This window comes from Caloenas nicobarica, chromosome 3 (assembly GCF_036013445.1).
Source record: "Caloenas nicobarica isolate bCalNic1 chromosome 3, bCalNic1.hap1, whole genome shotgun sequence".
Lineage (NCBI taxonomy): Eukaryota > Metazoa > Chordata > Aves > Columbiformes > Columbidae > Caloenas > Caloenas nicobarica.
Genome location: NC_088247.1, coordinates 109745481 through 109770361, shown reverse-complemented (window position 1 = coordinate 109770361; position 24881 = coordinate 109745481). Strand labels below are relative to the sequence as shown.

Below are 24881 nucleotides of genomic sequence, written 5' to 3'. Positions count from 1 at the left end.
CACTCCAATATCCCACAGGAGATTGTGGGGTGGCTGTCCTCAGATAATTGGGCAACTCCCCGACTTGCATGAATTGCAGAACTCCAGTTGTTGTCTACCATCACCTTGCCCGCCTTCCCTCCCCATCAGAATCACAGAATACCAGGCTGGGAGGAACCAAAAGGATCATCTGGTCCAACCTTTCTTGGCAAAAGCACAGTCTAGACAAGATGGCCCAGCACCCTGTCCAGCTGAATCGTAAAAGTGTCCAGTGTTGGGGAATCCACCACTTCCCTGGGGAGATTATTCCAATGGCTGATTGCTCTCATAGTGAAAAACTGGAAAGACACATAACTTCTACTTTCTGATTTCAGAGTTCCCCCACCATAATGAGTGCGCCTAGGGAGGTATAGAGTGCACACATTAACTCCCACTGCTGCTGATTCCTTCAAGATCTCCCAGAAATTGGCATTTTGCAAAAAGACCCCAACAAACTCACAATGAACTCATTCTGAAGATTCTTTATTTCTTTCACAATCTTATATTTTCAGTTGTTTCCCAAGAGCTTGTGAAAGAAACATGGGATCTCTGGATTAAATATCACCTTCATGAATCGAGTAAATGCATACTTGAAGTCAAGGTAATGTTATGTTCATTGGCTGTTTCTGTCTGAACGTCCCTAGTCATGGAAGTGGTCAGAAGAATTGTGGGAAAGCAAACAGTGTTACTGAATGGCAGCAATGGGACTGCAATATGAATGGCATGAGAGAGCTACTGGTGCCCTCCTCCGAAATATAACCCTAGACAACCTGTCCATTTGGGTTGGGCTTTCCCAGTTGCATCTCTGAGCATAAGAGACAGAGGGACTGAAGCTTCTACCATACGGTCCGCCTGACATTCGCCCAGGGAGATTTCTTCATTCCCTGAGCTTCTTTCACCTCACTCCACTCCAACTTTGTGTCTGGAACCTCATCTTCAGGCTCGGGATCCTCACGGACAGGTCCTTCAGGCAGTGCCACAACAATAGGCAGAGGGCCCTGCTCCTCCCGGAACTCCACTACGTAGAGACTCTTCTGGTTCGCTAACTGTTGGTGAGTCTCCTGGGAGTAGGAAAGAGAGAAGACGACCAAAGCAATGATGCACAATGTTGGTTCACTTCAGGTGAAACTCTACATGGTATATGGGGTAGGAAAAAAAAGTAATTTACTAATAAACGATTTAAACACTGTGTAAATTAAATGACTTGTTAAGCTCATCCTCATGGGTTTCAAATGAGCTAACTTCATAAGCATCAGGAATTAGGTAGCTAGACTGCAGATATACAGCATTACAATGTCATCCTAGAAGAACTTGCTTCTGCAAAGGATCTGGTCAGAGAGGCCACACCCTGCTAATAAGAATGCATGTCGGCATGTCAGTAACATGCAGTAACGTTTTTACGTCTTTATATGGATATAAATTTTGCTCTGACAACAGTAAAGTGCTTCTTACTGCCCTGACAGGTAATATTAGCTAATATAATCATGTGAATTCAACATTATTTCCAACTATACCTCTTCCTCACATAAAAATTGTTTTGTTAACACTCAGATTTTACAGAACAAATGTCTGCTAGGAACAGGAAGTTTTTCCCATTCAGGTCAGGCAAGAAAATATATCAAGTGCACATCTCTTGAAGCAATAATCTATGCACCAGGCCCTTCTTCTGTTCATTCTGTGAAAGACTTCTCAGAGACAATGCATTAAAAAATTTATGACAGACCTCCTGATTAACCTCAGATACTGATAAGCATCTGTAACTATCGTATTAGGTGAAGAGGATCACAACCCCCTAAAACTGGAAGAGTTGTCTAGGATGTGGTGACAGATTTGACAACTACAGGTTTGCAGGGCTATACTGGGAATGCAAACAGCTAAATCCTGGGAGCTACCAAGACTCTACAACCAAACGAGATAACCAGGAATTTCCAAAGGACTGACTCATCCTAAGGCTGGTGTTCAAAGGAGTCAGATGAAAAGCTGCATGTTGGATCTTTCCATCAACTACAGGCAGGTGGCTCAGAGAAAGACACCTCCAATGTGAGCACTTTGAGTTAGAGGAAATGGCACCACCTCTCTGACTTATTTCAGAGATTTAAATTATACTAGCAATAGAAGCAACTGTGACGTTTGGTCCTTAGACAATTAAAACTTAGAATGCAGACAAATAGGAAAAAGCAACCAAGCTAGGCAGAGATGCAACTTCCTCTGCCCATCGTTTTTCAAATGTCACCAAAAATACTACAAATGAAAGCCCAGAAATTCAGATGTCCTCTGGAGGCACTTGGCTGTGGAACAGGCAGAGTTACATACAGCTATTTCTGACTTGACAGCTTCATAGAACTGCTGAGGAATTATCCACATGCTGATTTTAGTTGCTCTTTGGAAAACTACTTCATTTTAAGCCTAGAATATAAACCATTTGACTTCAGTCTATTCCAATATCAATCCTGTTCTGTCCCCTGATCTAACGTATAGAACCACTGAGAATACAATCTACCTGTTGTGTTAAGCCTTTAAAGAGAGCTCTGGTAATGTTAATCAAGTTTTTGGATCCAGAAACCTTGGCGTACATGTCTTTAATACCAATTAGTTTGCAGATGGTGATGATAGCTCGGTGGCAATGAAGACCATACCCTGGGAAAAACAAAACAAAACAAACCATACCATAAATTAGCCTTATGTGATTATTTGTAAGCACACGACTTAGCTAAGGAAGAAGAGAGGACTAAGACCTCTTCTTAGTTATTTTTGTTACCATTCTGGCAAGACCATTCTTCCCAGTCTTTGCAGCCATGGATATGTTCTGTACTAAATATACCTTACTTAACATATTGCAAAACCTAATGAAAATGTCACCACCTGTAAACTCAAAACATAAAACCATCAAAAATGCAACCTGAGGAATTGTTTAATACTACAGGTTTGGGTAGTATTCCTTAGAAGTATCACTGGCAGCTTTAGAAGAATGTTCCACAAACATACCCCACCACCCTGCGAACATTCACCAAACAAAAGGCGATTTCTTTCTCCCACTCAGCAGAAAAATACCACTCTAGTACTTCCCAAAACAACAACAAGAAGAAATAATAATAATAGTAGTAATAATAATAATAATAACAACAACAACAATAATAATAGGAAAAGGAAGAAGCAGAGAAGCAAGGGAACAAGTTAACTTAAAAGAGTATTAAAAAGAAGCCATTACAAGGGGAGAGGATCTAAATGAAACTGGATCAAGACTGTATCTTCTAAAAAGCAATACCTACATAGCTTCAAAACCACTCCCTTTGCAATTTCAGGTGACAAACTGCTGAATGACGGCTTCAGTAACTTCTAATGATTGTAAATCTGACTGCAAATTCCTGGTTCACATACACAATGGAGGGATTTAAACTGGTATCCTATGGTGAAGTTGCTGCTCAAAACAACTGGTACGCTCAAGTACTGCTGTCCTTCGGGCTTCCTTCCAGAAGGACCCTGCAGCAGAAGCAATGCCAGTGTCTCCATTCCCAGGGAGATTGCTACTGGGTGAGAGGCCTCCAGAGCCTTCCTAAAGCCTGTGTTGGTGCTCACAGCCTCCATCAGACACAGAGCAGGCAGAGAAACTGGGGAGGGAAGGAAAAGGAGAGTCCAAGTCTGTAGGCAATAGTGCTCCAACAGAAAAACCTGATCTAAACACAGAGCTGCTGGGAAAAAGGGTGAGTGCCCACTGGTAGTGGGGTCTTTTGCTGCTCACAGGCCTTTGGGTAGACAAATAAAACCTACCACATTTTAATTTTATTCGGCTCTTGGTAATCAAAGCTTTGAGCAGTGAAAGTGGGATTGAAGCTGCCTGCAAATTGAGGAAGGCATCATTACACCCACTTACACCAAATTCACACTTTGTAGCTGATCTCCACAATGTGAACCTGTTACTTGCCTCCTGACTCAGCAACAGCAATGCACCAGCTTCATAGTCTATGCAAAATATAACAGCCACCGGCAACAAAAGTGATGCTTTTCCCCTTCAGCTTACAAAAGCTAGCAGAACAATACGCACTATCAAGAGAGTAAGATAGTGCAAATTATCAAGGTACTGTGCAGAAACATCACCTCCTTTCTTCTGACCCAGCAACTGGCATGAATTACACTTTGTTATTACACCAGTGGCACAATGTGAAGGACAGGGAATGGAAATAAAGAAGGCAACAGACCCCTCGGAGCTAAAACAACATTGGAAAGACAGCAAATGTTTCTATCATTCTATGTTTCTAGAAAAAAAGCAATTATTTTAATCATGCTTAAAGAACAAATTAGCATTGTGACACTCATTTGCTTTCAACTTACCGTTTAAAGCACTAAGCTCACTGAAAAAATGCTTGTGTGTGTCTGTGGAAACCACAGGCCAAATTACAAAAGCTTGTAACTAGCAACTTGAAATTTGTAGGTGAGTGAGGAGGAGAGACAAACATATTTCAAAATCCACAAACACAGAGGTTTGCATGTCGTCTGCATCCACTTCTATAACAGAGCATTATATTAACTCTAATGAATAACTGTAGTATGTTAGCATTAATTGCAAATGGTTTCTTAGACTTGGCAGATTTTAAGGAAGGAGTTATTTTTTGAGGAGTCTAATTTTACTCTCTCATTCCCAGAGAGATTTGTTTCACGTGGCCTGGCTCTATTAATCTTAAAAAAATTGATCTGTGATAGTTCTAATGTATCTTACTTAAAAGCTGAAAAGCCAGGTTATTGATTAGTGTACTCTGTAGGACAATCTTGCAGCTGAGTAAATGAGGGAAAACACCTCTATTCCAGTGCTGCATGTTTTATTGTGCCACTATGTACCTTTTTCTTTTACCCTATAATTGGAAAAGAAACTATAACCATCCAAAGCCACTTGTTCTGCCATATGAGAAAATACCGTTTTCTTTGCTACAAGACAAAGTCAAGTTTTGGACACAATTACATGTGAATGACCTCTGAAAGGCTGTTTGTAAAAGTTTCATTTTCAGTGACTTACTTCATAGAATCATAGAATTATTTTGGTTGGAAGAGACCCTCAAGATCACTGAGTTCAGCCATTAACCCAACACTGGCACTAAACCATGTCTTTAAGAACCTCATCTACATGTCTTTTAAACACTGTCAGGGATGGTGACTCCACCACTTCCCCGGGCAGCCTGTTCCAATGCTTGACAACCCTTTCCACAAAGAAGTTTTTCCTAATATCCAATCTAAACCTCCCCTGGCATTTAACTTCTGGCATTTTTATTGTTGCTTTTCTCCCATCTTACCTCAATCAGGTTTCTGCAGATGATTAAAACATGAACTAGGCAAGCAAACTAGTTATCAGTTCATCAGTCACTGAACAAAATTTATTCCAAACACAAAAGCAAAGGATTCTAACTGCAAACTCCAGCTGTGGAGAAAAAGTTGGGCTCAGAGAGCTTTAACTTGTTTGTGGCAGCCAGCTACCTTACTGTGCTCTAATTCAATAAGGCACATATAGGACAACAGTGTCATTGAAATGTAACAAGTTTTCACACACTGAAGAAGATACAAAGGTAACCAAAAGAAATATTTAAAATGTATCCCTCCTGTAAACTCATACAACCTGTCATGGGCAATCTACATTAGGTTTTCTGGGTAGCCACTAACGAGAGTTTGGAAATAGAATATCCACTTTAAATACACTAAGGGACTGTTCTGATTTAAGTTCACATTCACATGTTCACATTACATTACTTTTTTAACTTGGACTTTCACTTGTCTAATACATAATCCTGACTATAATGATGAGGGTTTTCTCCACTTTGCAGGGATTAGGAACAAATTCAAGAAAGGAGCATTTAAGAGTGACTTTACTTTTTCTACCAAAACATTAGGTTTTATCACAATCATTTGTCAACATAGCTGCCTGACTCCTGTGTATGGAAACTGGAAACAAACTGCCAGCCTAATTATGCAAAATGAGAGGCTTCAGCATATGTATCTATACAGCTGTAATGCCAGCAGGAAACAGAAGGAATCTTTTATACTTCAAGTGAAGACAGTCTAAATTTGCCATGCTCTAATGTGAAAACTATGAATAATATTTATTTCTTATACCTATTAATTACAGCTACAGGGTATCAGTGCTGGGCCTCACAGCCACATAAGTGTATTTGACAAACTGTTCTGGGTTTCCCCTTATTAATTCACATTAGGAACTAATTTACACTACTTAGAGATGTATCAATGTGGCCAGCAGTCTCATGACTCCTGTAATTGTAAATTCAAGTCAGAGATGAAGATTAAGTGCCATCCACACTCCAAAAGATGGGATATTCTGCAGCACAGACGAGCAATACCCCTGGTAGTTTCTAACCAGATCGCGTATGCTACAAACAGGAGCGACCAGGAATGGGAGCAGACATGAAGTTCAGAGCCTGCCTCAGTTAAATCTTGCTCTGTAGTATGTCCGCAAGTCATTTAATTATTCTTAAATTACAGCCAGCTCCTGCTGCTGCTATGAATCCTTCTCTTAGAGTATAACACAAAAGCCTGTCATGACTAAGGTAAAATCAGCAAGAGCTTTATCTATACCATCCCTAAAAACTCAATTTTGCATAGACATAAAATATTACAGCTTGTTTTCAGGTCATGAGCACATAATGAAGCCTCTCACACACACACATACAAATTTTACACACTGACCTGTCATTACACTTCTTAAGGCCAATGATGCTTGCTGTCCAGAGCATATTGGACATAAGCACAATTTTTTCTTAGACAACATCAAACCTGTTTCATGAAATGTATAATCTAGTTCCATCAGTCACAAAACACGGAAAATATTCATTAAGTAGAAAAGTGTTTCCTGGTTTTTGGAGGACATTTGCATATACATGAATGTATTGTGTAACTGAGAAGGCTGGAAAGATACACAGCAAGGCAAAGCACTGGCCAAAACGGCAGCAAGAAGCTACCAAGGCTAAGGTGCTAAGTTGGAAGAACTGGACTTGTATTCTGACATAGTTCAGCACGATATTCTCACAAATAAATTAGTATGTACTTTAATGATGATTTCTTACTTCTGTTACTAGCAGTCTGCTGTCAGGCCAAGAACATTTTCCAGACAGGATGCTGCTGTGGATTTGTTATGGCTTTAATACCTGCAAGTGTCTTCACTGACAACTTGGATGGGGGAACAGAGAAAAAAAAATGGCTTGAGGACATCATCTTGGGAAAGGCTGCAAGAGTACTGCAGGTCAGAAGGAGAAGTCAATGTTGGTCTGACTAATCGGAGACAGAGTTTGAAACCGAAACACTGAAATTCAACAAAGACAGATGCAGAGTGCTTTGCTGAGAAATCAAAAGCACAGGTACTAAACGGCACAGGACTAAACGGCAACAGAAAAAGGATCAAGGGATTATAATGAACCATAAAAAACCCCCAGAGATCAAGAGAACTATCCTGCTGCAGCACATTTGAAGCCTAGAACAAAATGCACAATATATAGTTTTTCCAAGTACTACCAATCAATGGTGTTCACAGGTATCAAATGTTGCTCAATGGTGTTAACAGCTTTAAGAGGCCTAGACTCCACCTCCAGTGCGGACACAGGCAGAGTCCAGTAGAATGGCAAGTGCAGCCTCTGGGGAAGGCAAAGAATGGAAGCTAGTGACTTCTGGCATCAAGGGGAGGGCTCCACCTCCACATAAAGGCCACTATGAAACAGCTTCATGGCCCTCAAGGCTGAGGAGAAGCCAGATGTGCTTTCAAGTAAAGCATCTGGGCCAACTGAACCTGAACAATGCAAGACTGGGAGGAAGCAGTGACTGATAGTAATGGGCAGATCCCTATTACAGGGAAGAGACACCCACCTGCTGACCTGACCTGTCATCTAGAGAAGTTTGCTGCTTGCCAGGAGCCTGGATCCCAGATGCTGCAGATAGACTGCTGAAGTTTGTCTGACTCTCTATTACCCCTCGTTGTTCTTCCATGAGGGCACTAATGATACTGCCAGGAGCAAGCTGGAGAGTATTAAAAGCAACTACAGAGCTCTGGGGGCAATCATCAGGGGCATGGGGGCCCAAGTAGTGTTGTCCTCACTCTGCTGAGAAAGGGCAAGGGTGTAAGGAGAAGGGCACTGATAATGCAGGTCAACAATTGGTTGTGGAGGTGGTGTTGGCAAGAGGGTTTTGGTTTTTATGACAACGGGACGTTGTTTGAGGGTCAATGTGTGCTTGGGAGAGATGGGATCCTCCCTGCTAAGTGAGGCAAAGGTATCTTTGCCAGTAGGATGGCTGACACAGTGAGGATGGCTTTGAATGAGGAAAAACAGGCAAGGGAGAGAGTTATCAGTAGCACTCTGAGGGGGTGACAGGCAGGGTCAACAAACAAGGGGTCTGGAGGGATATGAACAAAAGGGAAAGCAAAAATCATCAAAACGAGGCTTGAGCAGGGTCATCTCCATCATTTGCATGTCAGCAAGGAAGTGTCTGCAAGGCATCATTAATGGAAAAGTGCTTTCTGGGAAACCGGCAAGCTAAGGTACCTCTCTGAAGTGCCTGTGCACTAATGCATGCAGCATGGAGAATAAACATGAGGAATTAAGAGATCTGTGTGCAGTCGCAGGTCTACAGTCTTGTTAAAATCACAGAGACGTGGTGGATGGCTACCATGAGTGAAGTGCTACAGTGGGGGGATACAGGCTTTTAAGAAAATACAGGTTGGGAAGACAAGGAGGTGGGGTTGCCCTTTCAGTGAGAAAATATCTAGAAAGCACGGAGATCTGCTCTGCTCTGGGGATGGATGATGAGCCAACGGAGAGTTTATGGGTAAGGATGAAAACACAGACTAATATGGGTGACACTGTACGGCATGTCTGCTAAAGGACACCTGATCAGGAAGAACAAGTGGATGAGGCCTTCTACAGACAGCTAGAAGGAGCCTCACATTCACAGGTGCTGGTTTTTGTGGAGGACTTCAACCACCCCAACAGATGCCAGAGAAACAATACAGCATAAGCCCCAGGAGATACCTGGAGTGCATTGACAAGTTCCTGGCTCAAATGACAGAGAAGCCAACAAGGAAATGTGCCCTGCTGGACCTTGTACTCACAAACGAGGAAGGGTTTGTTAGGGATGTGAAGGTCGAAGCCAGCACTGGCTCTTCGAGGATCTGTTTGGAAGAGTCCTGTTGTATAAGGCCCTGAGGGGAAGAGGAGCCCAAGAAACCTGGTCATATTCAAGGATCATGTCCTCTAAGCTCAGGAGTGGTCCATCCTAACAAGTAGGAAGTCACGTAAAAATGCCAGGAAGCCTGCATGGATGAAGAAGATGCTCATGGCAAAACTCAAACAGAAAAAGTGACAGGTAACCTGAGAAGAATACAGAGCTCTCTTTAAGCATGCAGAGACACCGTTAGGAAAGCTAAAGTCCAACTGAGTCTGGCAAGGGATGTCAAAGGCAACAAGAAGGGCTTCTATAAGCATCTAAGTGGCAAAAGGAAGACCAGGAAAAATGTGGGCTTGCTGCTGAAAGGGGCAGAGGACCTGGTGATACAAGATGTGGAAAATGCTGCAGTACTGGAGGACCCAGTGAGCTACAGGCTAGTCAGCCTCACCTAGATCCTCAGAAGCTGATGAAACAACCAATCCTAGAAACCATTTAAAGGCACATGACATACAAGAAGGTGATCAGGAGTAGTTCCCAAGGATTCACCAGGGGGAATTCATGCTTGATCAGCCTTATAACCTTCTATGATGAAACAGAGAGCTGCAGATACTATCTGTCTTGACTTCAGTAAAGCTTTTCATGTTATCTCCCATAAGATCCTCACAGAGAAGCTGATGAAATATGGGCTGGATGAGCAGTGAGATGGATAGAAAACTATCTGAACATAAGGGCCCAGAGAGTGGTAATCAGCAGCACGAACTCTAAAGGACAGTAACTAGTGGTGTACCCCAGGGCTGAATACTGAGCCCAATTGTGTTCAACATCTCCATTAATGATCTGGATGGTGGGGCAGAATGTACCCTCAGCAAGTTTGCTGATGATACAAAAGTGGGAGGAGTGGTTGATACACCAGAGAGTTGTGCTGCCATCCAGAGGAACCTTGACAGGCTGGAGAAACGGGCTGACAGGAACCTTAAGAAGTTCAAGAAGGTGAAATGCAAAGTCCTGCACCTGGGGAGGAACTGCATGCACCAATACATCCTAGGGCTGAATGGCTGGAAAGCAGCTTGGCAGAAAAGGGCCTGTAGGATCCTGGTGGCCACAAAGTTGACCATGAGCCAGCAGTGTGCCTTTGCAACAAAAAAGGTCAACAGCATCCTGGGCTGAGTTAGAAGGACCATTTCCAGTGGGCTGAGAGAGGTGATCCTTCCCCTCAGCACAAGTGACACACACCTGGAGCACTGTGTCCACTTCTGGGCTCCCCAGTGCAAACAGAGACATGGACACACTGGACAGGGTCCAGCAAAGGGTCAAGAAGATGATTAAGCGACTAGAGCATTTCTTATATCAGGAAAGGCTGAGAGAGCCAAGACTGCTTAGTGTGAAGAAAAGGCTCAGGAGTATCTTATCAATATATCAATATCTGAGGGGAGGGTGCAAAGAGGACAGAGTCAGGCTCTTTTCAATGATGCCCAGTGACAGGACAGGAGGCAATAAGCACAAACTGAAACACAGGAGGTACCATCTGAACATCAGGGAACATTTCTTCACAGTGAGGGTGACCGAGCACTGGTGCAGGTTGTCCTTAGAGGCTGTGGAGTCTCTGTCCTTGGAGATATTCAAAAGTTGTCTGGACATGGTCCTGTGCAGCTTGCTCTGTGTGACCCTGCTTTAGCAGAAGGTTAGACAAGAAAACCCCTGGAGGCCCCTTCCAACCTCAACCTTTCTGTCATATGCAATTTTTACTCTGCAAGTTGAATGGAAAAGCCTCACTGGGCAGGGCAACAGTAGTATGTCAGCTACAAAAGGATCCTTCCTGGGAAAAAGAGAAGGTAACAGAGAGGCAAATCTAATAAAAAAATGGAAATAAATTAGGACAACAGTCTGGTGAGGTAATATTAATCATAAGGTGACCCTGATGGTTCTTGCTTCTGAGGTTCATTAATGTAACAGGTCAGATGAGGTGGGAAAGTATATATAACATCTAATGTGAATCTTCCTTTATCATTTAACAGTAACAGCATTATTTGTTTGTACACACACAGTCAAATGTATAGTTCAGTTGTGCTACTCCTGCTCCGTGCATGTTTTTGCTTCATTATATTGAAGACTAAACTGAAGTTTCTTTTAAGTGGTTATCTTAAAAATTATAGCCCAAATGACCTAATTTACCACCTTGAGAGCTCCTTAAACACAAAAAAGTGCAGAAATATAAATGATAAGACAGTCTGACTCCATATCTCAACTTGATTTTTCTAAGCCCATGCTATTGCTTTACTGTCATGCTGATAAAAAAAACCCCTAATCCTAGAATCAAAATGTCACCTAATAAAAATTGTGTTGAAGGTTCACAGCAATTTTAGATGCTTTCAAAATACAGTAGTAACTCTGAACACTAATAATTATATTATCATACTACTAATGTGACAGTGCAGAATAGGAATACCAGATACACAAAATCAAATAGTATGTCCAAAGCATCAATGCTTCAGCATACTCAAAGGTTGTAGAAATTAATGAATTTAAGTATTTGAACATGACAGAGTTCTGACTGGAAAATTATCCCAAGTTTCTGATTTCTTATAAGCTAATCATTAAATGCTCTTGCAGCTTAGATCTTATCATACTGAAACTGAAGTGATTTACAAAGAACTACCCACGTAAATGAATTAGTTTCCTATTTGTATATAAAAAATTAGAGGGACAATTAAGGGTGCTCAGCAGCAAACTAAACCTGTAATCTATAGAACAGCAGCTATCTTTATCTGTCCTGAAAGCAAATTTAGGCTAAACAAGTCAAATCAAACCTTTGTACATAAAGGTTTAACTCAAAAGATTCATGCAAAGAAATGACCTCATGCCATTATTGCAGGTCTTCAAAATAGCAAGACCCTAGAAGCTAAAATGGATCACACTGAAAACTGCAATGCATTAGAAATAAGCTAACCAAGCTCCCTAAACTACCTCATGTGTTAAAACTTTTTTTATGTTGCAATTCTGAAGAATGTGACAGCAGTTTACAAGGTAGCTCTGGATGTATCCCTGCGTGGCAACGCACACATTGGAACAGTTCTGAAAGCAAGAAAAGGCATAGCAGAAAGTCAGCAAGGTCTTCAAAAGGTCAGCACTCATGTGGAAGCTATTAGAGACAGCATACACACACTGAAGAACAATCTATGATGGGCTGTGTATCTCTTTGGCTAAAACTGTGAGGGGAACACAGTCCTGGCCCTCCATCAATTTCCAGTCCAATGATAAAATCTGTGCTGTGTCTTGCTGGTGCAGAACTGTTGACACTAGACATACTGAGCTGCCATACTTCACAACTATTGACAGGGATTCGGTACCACTGTTGACTGAAAGTATTTTTAATTACAAGTACTTCCAATGGACTGGTAGCTGTAAGGCAGAGTGACAAGAACATACATGGACACAAACATGACCAAAAAATTATGACGGAGGCAAGGATGAGAATCAAACCTGGTCAGCCACACTAATTGATGAGAGCATGCAAGAGTGTGAGAATGTTTATTCTAGTGAAGTTATCTGATTGGGGACCCCATCATTTGGGAAACTAAGGAAATACCAGAAACAAAATATACAGAGACACAGACCTGACAAAACAAACATAGAGCCAATGACAAGAAACAAACATCATCACTAATTGATGGGCTATCAAGAAACTACAGGTGCCACTTCGAGGAAGATCAACCTGGACTTTGCAATGGTAAGACTGTGAACCAGAGGAGACTCAGACTGAGAGGGCTGTGAGAATCAATAGTGCTGCATAAACCCACCAGTGGCTGCAGCGGGACCACAAGTCACAGCATGTCTGCCTCTCAGTGGCTGCTGTTTGTTCCCCAGTCCTGGTGTGCATGAAGTGTGCATGTGTTTTCACTGGCAAACTTTAAGCTGGACCAGCCAGTGAGTAGGGGGGGCTCAGGTCTAGGCTGGAGTATCAGGTGGGCAGGAGGTCTGTGCTCGTATAAACCCAGGGGGATTATGAACGTGGAGCACATGAGGGACAGGTGTGTGGGTGCATGTATGTTGGCTAGCAAGCATAAAGCTGGACCAGTCAGCGAGTAGGGAATCTGTGAAGTGGGTAAGAAGGCCCAGAATCTGGGCAGGGGTGCTGGGCGGACAGAGGGGCCATGCTGGTACTCAAGGGACATGTGAATGTGTGTGTGCTTGTCAACCTGGAGAGTGCTGTGTGTGCCTGCACTAGTGATCTTCTACCTCTGCCAGCCAAAGAGGAGGAAGGGACTTGGCTGTGTTTATGTGAGTTCTGTATGTAAGTGCTGTTGAAGGCAGTGCCTTGTCTGTAGCTGGCCATGTCAGTGTCCTGTGTGCCTCGGTGTGTCCGTGTATCTCTGGGATGCATATGCAGCTTCGCTACTGGTTGAACCTATAAACAGGAAAGTGACAGCTGCATCTCTCAGACTGACCAGAGGCCCTGGATCCCTGGGCATTAGGCTGGGCTCCAGTGGTTGGACAGAAGGGTCCTGGGCTGAAGCGGCTAGGGGAGGCAACTGTACATCTAACATCACTTAACATTAGCTTTGTGGAAGAACAGACCTGTGAGCCAGGAGCTACCAGGCACTGACCCACTGCTATGCACATCTAACCTGCAGGAGTCTAAAGAAGCATTTCCTTGTACTAGAACTGGGATCAAAGTGAAGAACAGCTTGCAAAGATGGAGAAATGAAAACACTGCTGCTGCATAACAATGAGGTAGTCTTTGTGCTGGCATGGTGCACAATGAGCCAGGGTAGATAATAGTTTCCACACTGGGAGCTCTTGATTTTAGAGAAAACAAAGCAGTAATGGTCTCAAAGAAGCAGCAAGCTGGATGCTGTTCTGGTTGCAGCTCATGACCACAGGTAACCTGAGGCAGTTGAGGGAGGATATCTGCCCATGCTATCCCAGGGTGGGTTCAAGAGAGACTGGCAGACAGATGCAGCCTGCACTTCGATTCCCATTTGAAGCACTCCCACTACTGCATACTAAACTACCTTTGAATCTTGTCTTGAAAACAGCAATTAAAAAAAAAAAAAAAAAAAAAAATCACTGAAAAATAATGGAATGAGTCTACCAGTTCTTTGAAGCATGCGTGTGGCATATGGTGGGAAGAAAAACTTGCTTTGCCTCCAAGATCTACGCTATTAGATTAGACCTTTCCATATCCAGTTAATATAGAGCAGACAGAACTACACAAAGTAAGCGTGAAAGAAAACCTGGAATAGAGCTCCCAACATCGTAAGACGGACAAACCCTGATTTACAATAACAAAGCCCTGCCGTCAATGGTAGATATTTCTAATGAAAAATAATTGATCATCTTCAACATTTAAAACATGGTAGATTAGCACCAAATGATCCGTGTCTGAAGTAAACAGACATTGCACACATTTAACTTAATCAAATAAATACCAATCAGTAATTAATAAAACTTCAAAATTTCCAGGCAGCTTTAATTACCTTTGTTTTGCTTCTTCATGCGGATGTTTGTGCTTTTAAATTTCACTGTAATGTCGTGGTAAACTGGAGGGGAGGGAAAAAAAAAAGGCATTACAGCTGAATTCTTCCTTCTAGAAAAGGTTTAGCTCAGCACGTTTAAGGAGTACCTTTCTTTTTCAGAACTGTGAATGGGAAGCTGGTTTTACTCTCCTCTAAGTTCTTTAAAGAGAAGGGCTAATCAAAGTAAATTCAGGAATAGATTAGGAACGTTTACACATCTGTGAATGCTATGTTACTATTGTACACAAAAACAAGCTTCACTTGAAAAATATGAAATGTCTGTATGCCTCCAACAATCCTCATATAGCTTTGAAGTGAGCTCATGTGATACAATTTAAACTTCTTCCTCTTGCTCAAATTTTTCTAATGATTTGGCTTTTAACCTAAGATTTCCCCATAGGCTTAAGCATTCTTGGATCTTCCATACAGAATATTTACCATTCCAGTCTTCCTGCTTCTTTCTGCTTCAAAAGGAACCCCAAACTTATATCCTCTCATGTGTGGCTGTTCTATACATTTGATTCAGTGGCTCAGTCTCTGAATAGTGGATTCCAGCACCGCAGTCAAAATGGCTTAGAGAGGATCTCTATGTTAAGTAGAATGGAAAGCATGGTGGAAACACTGCTAGTTTTTAATGAAATCCCTAATCTGTTAGTGTGAAATAATAATGCTCAAGGAATAGATTCATGAGGATAACTGCAGTTTTGTATTTGTAAGCTAAAGTTTTATTATACTGAATGTTAATTTACACCACTTGGTTAAATATTCATATACTCTGTAAGATACTATTTTTCAAAATTTTTCTGAAAGATAACTGAACATTTGGCATACTGGTACCATGTCTGACACCAGAGAGGACTTGTACAGTATTAAATTGAACTAACAAAAAGCTACCATAAAACATCAGACTGACTTTTCCAGCCCACATTCTCCCTGGCTGCTGGGCTTCATCAGCATACATGGACTGAGTGAACAGGGAATCATATTTGACACACGAAGAGGAAAAACATAGAGGAGTTCACTGTCGAGAAGACAGTACCTCACTTCCTTAACTCAAACTGAGCCAGCAGAGATCTAATCTTACTACTGACCAATCCCATTTTAAAAAACCTGAAATACTATGCATTAAGTATCCAAACTTAAAACATGGAACAGCTTGGGTTGGAAGGGACCTTCAAAGGTCATTTAGTCAACCCCCTGCAATGAGCAGGGACATCTTCAACAGGTCAGGTTGCTCAGAGCCTTGTCCAGCCTGGCCTGGAATGTCTCCAGGGATGGGGCATCTACCACCTCTCTGGGAAACCTGTGCCAGTGTTTCACCACCCTCATTGTAAAACATTTCTTCCTTATATCTAGCCTGAATCTCCCATCTTTTAGTTTAAAACAATTACTCCTTGTCCTATTGCAACAGGCCCTGCTAAGAAGTCTGTCCCCATCTTTCATGGCAAACGCAGGAGACTAGAAGGAAGATAAATCTCTCAATATTTTAACATCTCATACTATGTAATATTTTCTTCATGGACTTTCCTTCAACTATTGATACAAACCTGAGTGAAAGTAAAGAGTAAACCACATATTCATTCCAGGTAATGGTGATTTATTTTACACAGGGATTGACAGACTATGTACTCTGACATTACCACTGTCCAGCTAAAACAGGCTGGGGCTAAGATTTCATACAGCATACTGAAAAAGCAAAATAATGCACGAAGAATAATAACACAATGCATCAAATGAGAAATGTTTTAGTTAACATCTTTTATGCTTTGTAACTAGTTGCAACCTGTTCTTGTTCATATATTCAGTACTTATTGAAAGTCAAAGAAAGAGTCTAAAATAATCATAATACTTACTTGTGTGGTTCTGATACAGCTCTATAAAATGTAAGCAGCGTACTGCTTTATTCTTCGCCTAGGGAATAAAAACAAAAAGCATTTTTTCTTGAATTTTTCTGCAAAGTGTTCGAAATTCACTTTTTTTGGTTAACTAGACAGAAAAAAAAGCAAGAAATAAAGCTTAGGGAAACAGGTTGGCCACATCTAAACCATTTACTTTATGGGAATTAAAATGTTCCCTTTAAAGAACTACTTTCTCCTAACAGATTTCATATTTTAAAAGATTTCTCAATATAGTAGTAACTTTATCAAACTTTGTGTAATTTAGCATTGCTACTTTGATAGCTTAGTTGAGCATTACAACAAAAACTAGATTAATATAGACAAGTAACATTCTGAAGTCAAAAGGAGCCTTAATACGTCATTATGCGTGTGTAAGAAAAAAATCCTACACAACAATTGTATAAGCAGGTTGTATGGTATACAGGTATTGGAAGCATGTGAGCAAAGCAGGATAGGTATATGACACAGAAAAGGGAACAGAAAGAGAATAAAGACTGCATTAACAGAATCTTATTGCAAGGCAACCTCATTATGCATGTCATATAAGGAGCGGCTGAGTGATATGGGGCTGTTTAGCTTGGAGAAAAGGAGGCTGAGGTGAGACCTTATTGCTGTCTACAACTACCTGAGGTTGTAGCGTGGAGGGTGTTGGTCTCTTCTCCCAAGTAGCAAGTGATAGGACAAGAGGAAATGGCCTCAAGTTGTGCCAGGGGAGGTTTAGACTGGATTTTAGGAAAAAATTCTTCCCAGAAAGGGTTGCCGGGCATTGGAACAGGCTGCCCAGGGAAGTGGGGGAGTCACCATCCCTGGAGGTGTTTAAAAAACGTGCGGATGCGGCAGTTAGGGACACAGTTTAGAGGTGGACTTGGCAGTGTTAGGTTTACGTTTGGACTCAATGATCTTAAAGGTCTTTTCCAATGTAAATGATTCTCTGATTCTATGATTATTTGTATCAAGATGGACAGAACATGTACATGGACTTCTTTGCATAGACTACAAAACATACTGATTATCAAAAAAAAAGTGTAGGTATGAAATATTTGTGCTTGTCATAAAGCAACAAATAATACAATCAACATACTTTCCGTAAAGCATTCATCCTGTCACCTGCTTTCCCCATTGCGAAACCTGAAAAACAGAAAAGTCTTTCTATTACTGAGAAATACAGGAGACAAGACTTTCAGAAAGCAAAGGGGAAAAAACACAGAGCTTCACAACCACATTTAGTACCTGTTATTTCCACTCCATTGCAGAGATCATACTCAGAAAATGGTCCAAAGAAAACCAAATAAACCATAGAAAGTAACGGTTTAGGAGTTCTGTATACCTAACATTTGGGTGCCAATTGCTTGTTGTCAAATGAAAACAAGTAAGGCTTAAGTTATGTATTTTGTGTATTTGTCCAAACTTGTTCAAAACAATTGAGTAGTGGTGACTGCTTCAGCCAAAACCAGCCTAGTCTTCTGCTTAAAAAGAAAGAAGGGAAGGAAGACAAAAAGGAAGGTGATGCAGATATATCAACTACATCTGTACAAAGAGCAGTTCCAAGACCCTAGAAGTGAAGAGAGAGACTGGGTTTCTCTTAGTGAAATAGAGACTACGAAAGCCAGGTTTAACGGAATAGTGCATCTGCAAAAAATGCATGCCTGTAGAACAGAGGAAAAACAGACTACCAGTTTACTAACTGCTACCTAATTCTCTCTGAACCCTCAGACCTATTCCTATTTACCAGGTGAACTATAGTAGTGATGAAGAGATTTCACAGCAGTCTTGGAGTATTTGCAGTCAGCTCAGACCAGGGCAACAACTGACTGTATGAAATGCCTATGAGGATGTGACAACTGTTTTTACAAACTCTGTAGTCCAACAATGTCAAGGTAGATTGAGTTAAAATCATTTAACTTCAGATCAGCAGATGTAGCTTTTTTGATCCTTTGATGTTTCTGTTGTGTCAGCTGGGATCATGGGTTACCTGTATCCAAAAGCCTAATCAAAAAATAAATGGGATTGGACGCACTGGCCAACACTGGTTCACTAATTTCATGCAGACATTACAGGAGACTATTTACATCCAAAAGATGCATGCTCTGCATATATATTGAAAGCAGGATTTTCTTTACTAAGTCATATAGCAATGCAAATGCAATTTCCTGTACTCTGTCACCAATACAATACGTGCTATATTCCTACCTCCTGATAGAGGTAGGAATCTTCTATTATTTGGATTATATTATTTAGATTATTTACTTCAGAGCTATTCACTTTTATTTTTTCAGCTGATTGTTCTTTAGTTCTGCACAGTCCTTTTGAGATCTAATGGGAATTTTAATGTACATTGGTTTGTATTCACAAGAGAATGCATGAAAACTGTCTCCTTATGGAGAAAAACTTAGCACATTCAAGGGTGCTTCTTAAATAAAACTTATCCTGCAACAACAAAAACAGTCTTTAACTCCTGGTATTTGAAAACTGAATGAAAGATAAACACTATTTCATCAATAACGGAACTGGAAACCTGCAAGAAAGTAATTGCTGTACAGGGTGGCTGCATAGTTCCTTTATGCATGCCTTTACAATTAAGTGGCATTAGCATTATCTTTTATAGTTCTGTCTTGGAATCTGACCCATCCCAAAAGCTGGCTACCAAAAGCAAAGCATGTACCATCAAATGAAGGATATCCAGTAATTTTTGTAACTGACAACGTGAAATTGAAAATTCTTAAAAGAAAATACACTTTTCTGGGAATATCTGCTAGCCTTTACAGATTTTTTAAAAAGACAGTGATAGCGTTTTGGTGGGTTTTTTTTGGCAGTGATGAATACATCATGGAATGCTTCCCTTTGCTTTCCCAATATGTAATATTGTTAAGTATTTTATATCCAGTAATATCCAATATATAAACACCTGGCTATACCATTACACTGAAGTACTAATATGTGGTTGTCAGCCTTGTCTGTTTTCTTTTGGTTGGCAATTTTTTTATTTTTTAATTTTTTTTCAATTGGACCCATTGGTTTAGAAAATTGCAACCATAACACAGAAACTACTTCAGCCTTCTCTATATTGAGTTTACCATCATCAGCAAAACCTGATTCAACTAAGAATTTTTCTTGCAACTTTTTACTTTCCATACAACCTCATAAAAAGCTGCAGTAGAGCGAGTTATTTTCTCCTCATTTTGTAAAGATCAATTCTGACCAACTCAAAAGGCTCTTCTTGACAAGATTGCTAAACTCTTCACTTGAAGAAAGAATTGTCATTACTTACTGCAGCAGCTTCCAAACGTCTGAGGAGGAGAAGATTGCACAATATGCCAGGTATCAGTCATCTATGTCTTTCATGTGAATGATCTTACTAACATATGAATTAGTACCATGGTATCAGCTAGGATCCAGGGCTAGTCAATCCAAGTTAAATGCTGCACTGAGACGGTTTTGATTGCTTCTAAAGACAGCTTGGTCATTAGTACCCTGCATGCAAAACTGTGCTTAGAGTTCTGTTACGAGGAAATCACAACTAAACTGAATGCCTCTGACCAGTATTCTTTCTCCAGTCTTTGCTGTCTCTCTTCACAGCTCATATTAGAAGATCCTTCCTAATTTTACGTCTCTTTTTATTTATCCAATTTACTTCATGCTGTAGACAGCATTTCTATGGTTAGACTTCAAATTGCTTGCTGAAGAGACCATTATAAAAAGTCATAATGGAGAAAGCCTACAAGTAGGTCAAAAGCTGCAGATCACTGAAGTTGCAATGAGGCCGGACTCAAAGGGCCCTGAGTACTTCCATTTTTCCATAAAAGTGCAAATATAGTATTTGTAGGAAGCCCATAAAGTGGATTTTTTAAATTATTAACTTCAATAAAGTAAGAAAGCTTCCTAAAGAGGTCAAATTAGAAGGAAATTTAGGTTCATTAAAAATTTCTGAATCAAGATGCTAGCTGATACTACCAGTAAACAAGCCCTTTTTTAAGGAAAACCAGTAATACCTCCAATGGACTATCCTGAGACTTAGGAGGAAAAAAAAATGAATAAACAAAAAGACCCCAAAACCCCAAACAGCTAGATTTATACTAATTCTACCTAGAAATACTAACACTAGGTAGAAAATAATCCAGGAAAATGCACCATGAGTCATACTGCCCTTTGCTGCAAAGTGGTCACTGCTGCTAGAGCAAATGAAAATAAAACCCCAAGAACCCCAACAACATGAAAGTGATTTTCAAAACCAGAAAGACAAACCCATGTCCACTGAATCCTACTTTCTTATGACTCTATCTACTCTACTAACCATGGAGACCCAGATTAATTTTAGCCAAGCACAGGCACTTTGGTGAAGGCCACACTCAGCTGAATTTTCTTCCACCACCAGCAGAGCAGGATGAATGGGACACATCGGCCCACCTGCAATTCCAGGCACCTTTTGCAGGTGCCTGATTATTTTCTTTGACTTAAGACTAAACAACTACACTTTGCAGCTAGGTGTCTAAGTCTAGGTGAAATGAATACAGATATGCATGGCTGAGTACTTTCAGGCTTTTTTTTTTTTTTTTTTTTTAAACAAAACCAGTATCTACAGTAAAATGAAACAGTGTGTACAGGAAAGCATAGATGATCCCTTTTGGTAGGATCTACTGGTGGTTAGTTCTGTCACTCTAGAGTTAAATAAAAAAATGTTTTTACCACTGGATAATATATGCCTCAAGCCCAACCATATATTACTACTTTTCCCAATTTATTTTTTTATACATAACAAAGTTTCCAAATGAACACATACATAATTTGATTATAAAGCTTTATATATGAAACTCAAAATTCTGACAGGTATTTCAACATTGTCCAGTGGAAAAAAGGGTAAATTTTATTTTATTTTATTTTTTTTAAAGTATCAAATGTCCCTTTAAATCACCATAACTTCCGAAGTACTATTACAAACAATGATGAATTTGACATCTTTTACATTAAATGCACATACCTGCAGCCCCTTTACCATTTCCAATAGCCACTAAGGCACGTACTGATTTTTTTCTGCCTTCCTTTGCCTTCATACAAAACACATTTTTTACCTGAAGAAAAAAAACCAGAAAGCATCTTGTTATGGCACAGTCCAACCGTATTTTTGTTTTAAAGAGAGTCAGTTTAGCAAAAGGGAATTAGAGGTCTGTTATGAAACCTCACAGTATATTACAATATATTCTGTCTTTATCAACGGGTACCATGTAGTGAGACACTAGCTTCAAGGCATTAAATACGTAGGCTGCTAAAAACCTATACTCAGACACAGAAGAAGTTACCTCAGTAGAGTTTCATTAAAATATCCCCTCCGTTGTGTTTAGCTGCAGAACAGGTAATGCTCTAATGCTGCTAGCTTCGTGTGTGATTTTAAATGTGATTTAAAAAATGGAAAAAAATTGAAAGGGATATTAATATCTCACTGCGCCTCACGTTTTAACGTATTTTAGAAGCACTCTCAGGAATTGCTCAAGGCATGTTGTTGCTTTACATGGGTTAAAACTTAGGACTGAAATCTACCTGCAGACTGCAGAAGGCAGTCTCATTACTGAGATGACAGCTGCTAAAAAGAAGACTTCAATTAAGAGAGGGGTTGAAGAAAATGGTATTTCATTCCTGAAACTAGCAATGTTTACAGAAACTCTGCAAGAAATTCAGGCACAGATGCAAGAAAGCTATTTAGTTTAGAGTGGGGAGACACAACTGGGGAGACAGCTGGCCTTATGGTTAGCGTTCTGGAAACCTAAATTTGCTTCCGCCTCTGCTACAGACTCCCCTATTGTGACTACAGGCAAGTCACTGCTTTACAGTATCCTATCTTAAATATATCATCTGACATCCTGTATCCATCTAGCTCTTCCTGTTCTCGTTTCCTTGGTTTTGTTTATATATTAAAATATATGTTTATTTAAATATAGACATATATTTTAATGTATAGTTTATATGCTATTATATAAACTATATAAAAATATAATGTATGGTAAATATAAAAAATATATATACATATAAAATCACATACTGGATATTGCTTGACTTTGTTAACATCCATGTCTCAGAATTGCCAGTCAAAATATACAATTTACTTCATGGTTCTTTTCTCTCCTTCCTCTCAAATGCATCAGGGTCTACTTTCTTGAAGCTTCAATATGATTTCCATAAATTATAATAACAGTTAAGTTAAACAGGTATTGTCAATACATGAATTAAGCAGTGTTCCACCCTTTAGTAAGCTAGTCTGGTTGTAGCATTATATATCTGAAAGTAGATTATCATAAACCACTTGGTCATGGTTTAAACATTCTTACCGAAATTCACACACACACACAAAATTCCAAACCAAAAAATTCCACTGACATCACTAGGTATAGATTAGGAACAAGTGCTTCAGAAAAATTCCACCTTGCATTCATTAAAATAAAGATGCTGTTAAATTCAAGCTGCACATATATTCTAGGGAGCACTTTAAGAAATAACAGCTTTGCTAATTACTTATTCCAAGCAATTTTTCTTTCTGCAATTTTATTGCTCACAAGAACAAGGTAAAACCCCAAGCCCCCTAAGATGAAAGTGCCTATAGAAACAGGCTATTTACAGAAAATGCAAAATAACGATGAAAGAAAAGAGAGTGAAGTAATCTCTCCAGGAGCATCAGGAGCATTTTATTTTTGCTTTGCATATAAGTTTTGTCTTCCACTGCTCATCTGAATAAGCACTTGTACCAAAAAAAAAAAGCAGTTGGCATGCGTATTGTCAAAAATAAATGGTGTGATGTTTGTAGAATGTACTCAAAAATTATTATTCTCCTCTCCAGAAGGTGGCAATAAAGAACTGGCAATGAGCTTCTCCAGAAGGCTTCCTAAAACTGCACTTGTCAGCTGTTTCTGAGCGGCTCTGAAGGAAAATGTGTTCAGTCACCCATCACAATCAGTGCTATTGCATCTCTCCCGAAATGTGGCAAAGGCTTTTCAAGCTTAATAATGCGTGCAGGCAGCCATGACTGCTGCAACAACAGTGTCCTCAGATTCTCCCTGCCAAAGCCCCATGCTTCCTGACAGCAAGGAAAGCAGAGCTCTTCTGGCGTGTGCTCAGCAATGCTTCTCTTCTTTCTTGCAAGTAAAGAATGCAGATGAAAGCCTAGCATTAAACCGCACTGGAATTAATACACAACGAACAACATGCCACTTATAAAACACTGTGACCTCTGAAAAGTGACTGAAACTAAGACATACCCCTCTTTACTAGATTGCCACTCAAGTGACATTTACAGCCAACTTTCAAAATTTGAAAACAGATGCATGCTCAACCTTAATTACAGTGTACCTCAAGTTGACTGTCTCTCTGCATCCATTATCCAGTGGTGATAATGCAAATTCAGCTTTCTTCCAAGAGCTAAGGGAAGAAAAGCATCTCTCAAATACAAAATGAAACCACCTCAAACATTTATTAAGAGAAGAAACAGCAAGGAACAGTTTCAAAGGCAGAGTTGAGAGTAGGGAAATAGGGTACACTTAGAGACAGGCTGCTAGAGGTTATTTTGATTTCAAGTACTTATCAGCTGTTGCACTCTGTTAGAAAAAGGTAAAAACCCAACACTTGCCTCAAGGTTTTGTTCTTGTAAAAGCAGAATGAATGACAGGCCAAACTGATTGCCCTTGGAAAGTCCTCCTTTCTAGAAATCATATTCTAGTCGTGATTTTTAGGAACCTGCCACCTCTGCCATCACACTCTTGACACTGTTACTCTTTTGCTGCTGTTATGCAGAGGAGAGTGTCTGCACAGGCTGGTCCCCTCATGGCATAAGGTCCTCTGGACCCCATATTTCTCTAAGGTACAAGGCGACAAAAGCAAAATCAGAGCAGGGTGCACTGCTAAAAGAAAAGCACTTCCATGCAAGTGACCTAGAGAGGCTCAGGGACATAGATAAAAGGCTTGGGAAGCCAGTTACCCAAAAGAATTGAGTAATAAACCTGTAAACAAAAATCAAGCCCATGTTAGCTAGATCATGCCTGTATCAGCTGAAAAGCACCAAAGGCAGAGCAGATTTGTACCACAGCGACAGAACGCCTCCCAGCTGTAACTTAAACCTACTGTACCTAAAAAAAAAAAAAAAAATAAATCAGCTGGAGGGCAGACTCATCTTGCTGACAAGTGACAAGGGTGCCACATGGTTTCCATAAAAGTGTGCAAATGGTGGGCAGTGGCAAGGGCAGTGCTTCAGGAAAAGGCAAATTAGTCTGTCTTCTGCTACGATTACTTAGATATGACCTTCTCAAGAACAGCTAGCTAG

The 24881-nt window shown here is 40.3% G+C and overlaps 1 protein-coding gene across 1 annotated transcript in view; it reads right to left on the bottom strand.

Annotated features, from left to right (window-relative positions):
• Window positions 1–485: 485 nt before the first annotated feature.
• The window catches only part of MRPS5 (mitochondrial ribosomal protein S5), a 66570-nt gene continuing 42174 nt past the window's right edge, over window positions 486–24881 (bottom strand). The window contains exons 6-11 of the mRNA XM_065632545.1: window positions 21558–21648; window positions 17664–17710; window positions 16538–16595; window positions 14646–14708; window positions 2519–2655; window positions 486–1079 (exon numbers count right to left, since the gene is read on the bottom strand). Of these exons, the coding sequence (XP_065488617.1) occupies window positions 855–1079; window positions 2519–2655; window positions 14646–14708; window positions 16538–16595; window positions 17664–17710; window positions 21558–21648 (621 nt within the window). The 3' untranslated portion in view covers window positions 486–854. The remainder of the gene's footprint in view (window positions 1080–2518; window positions 2656–14645; window positions 14709–16537; window positions 16596–17663; window positions 17711–21557; window positions 21649–24881) is intronic.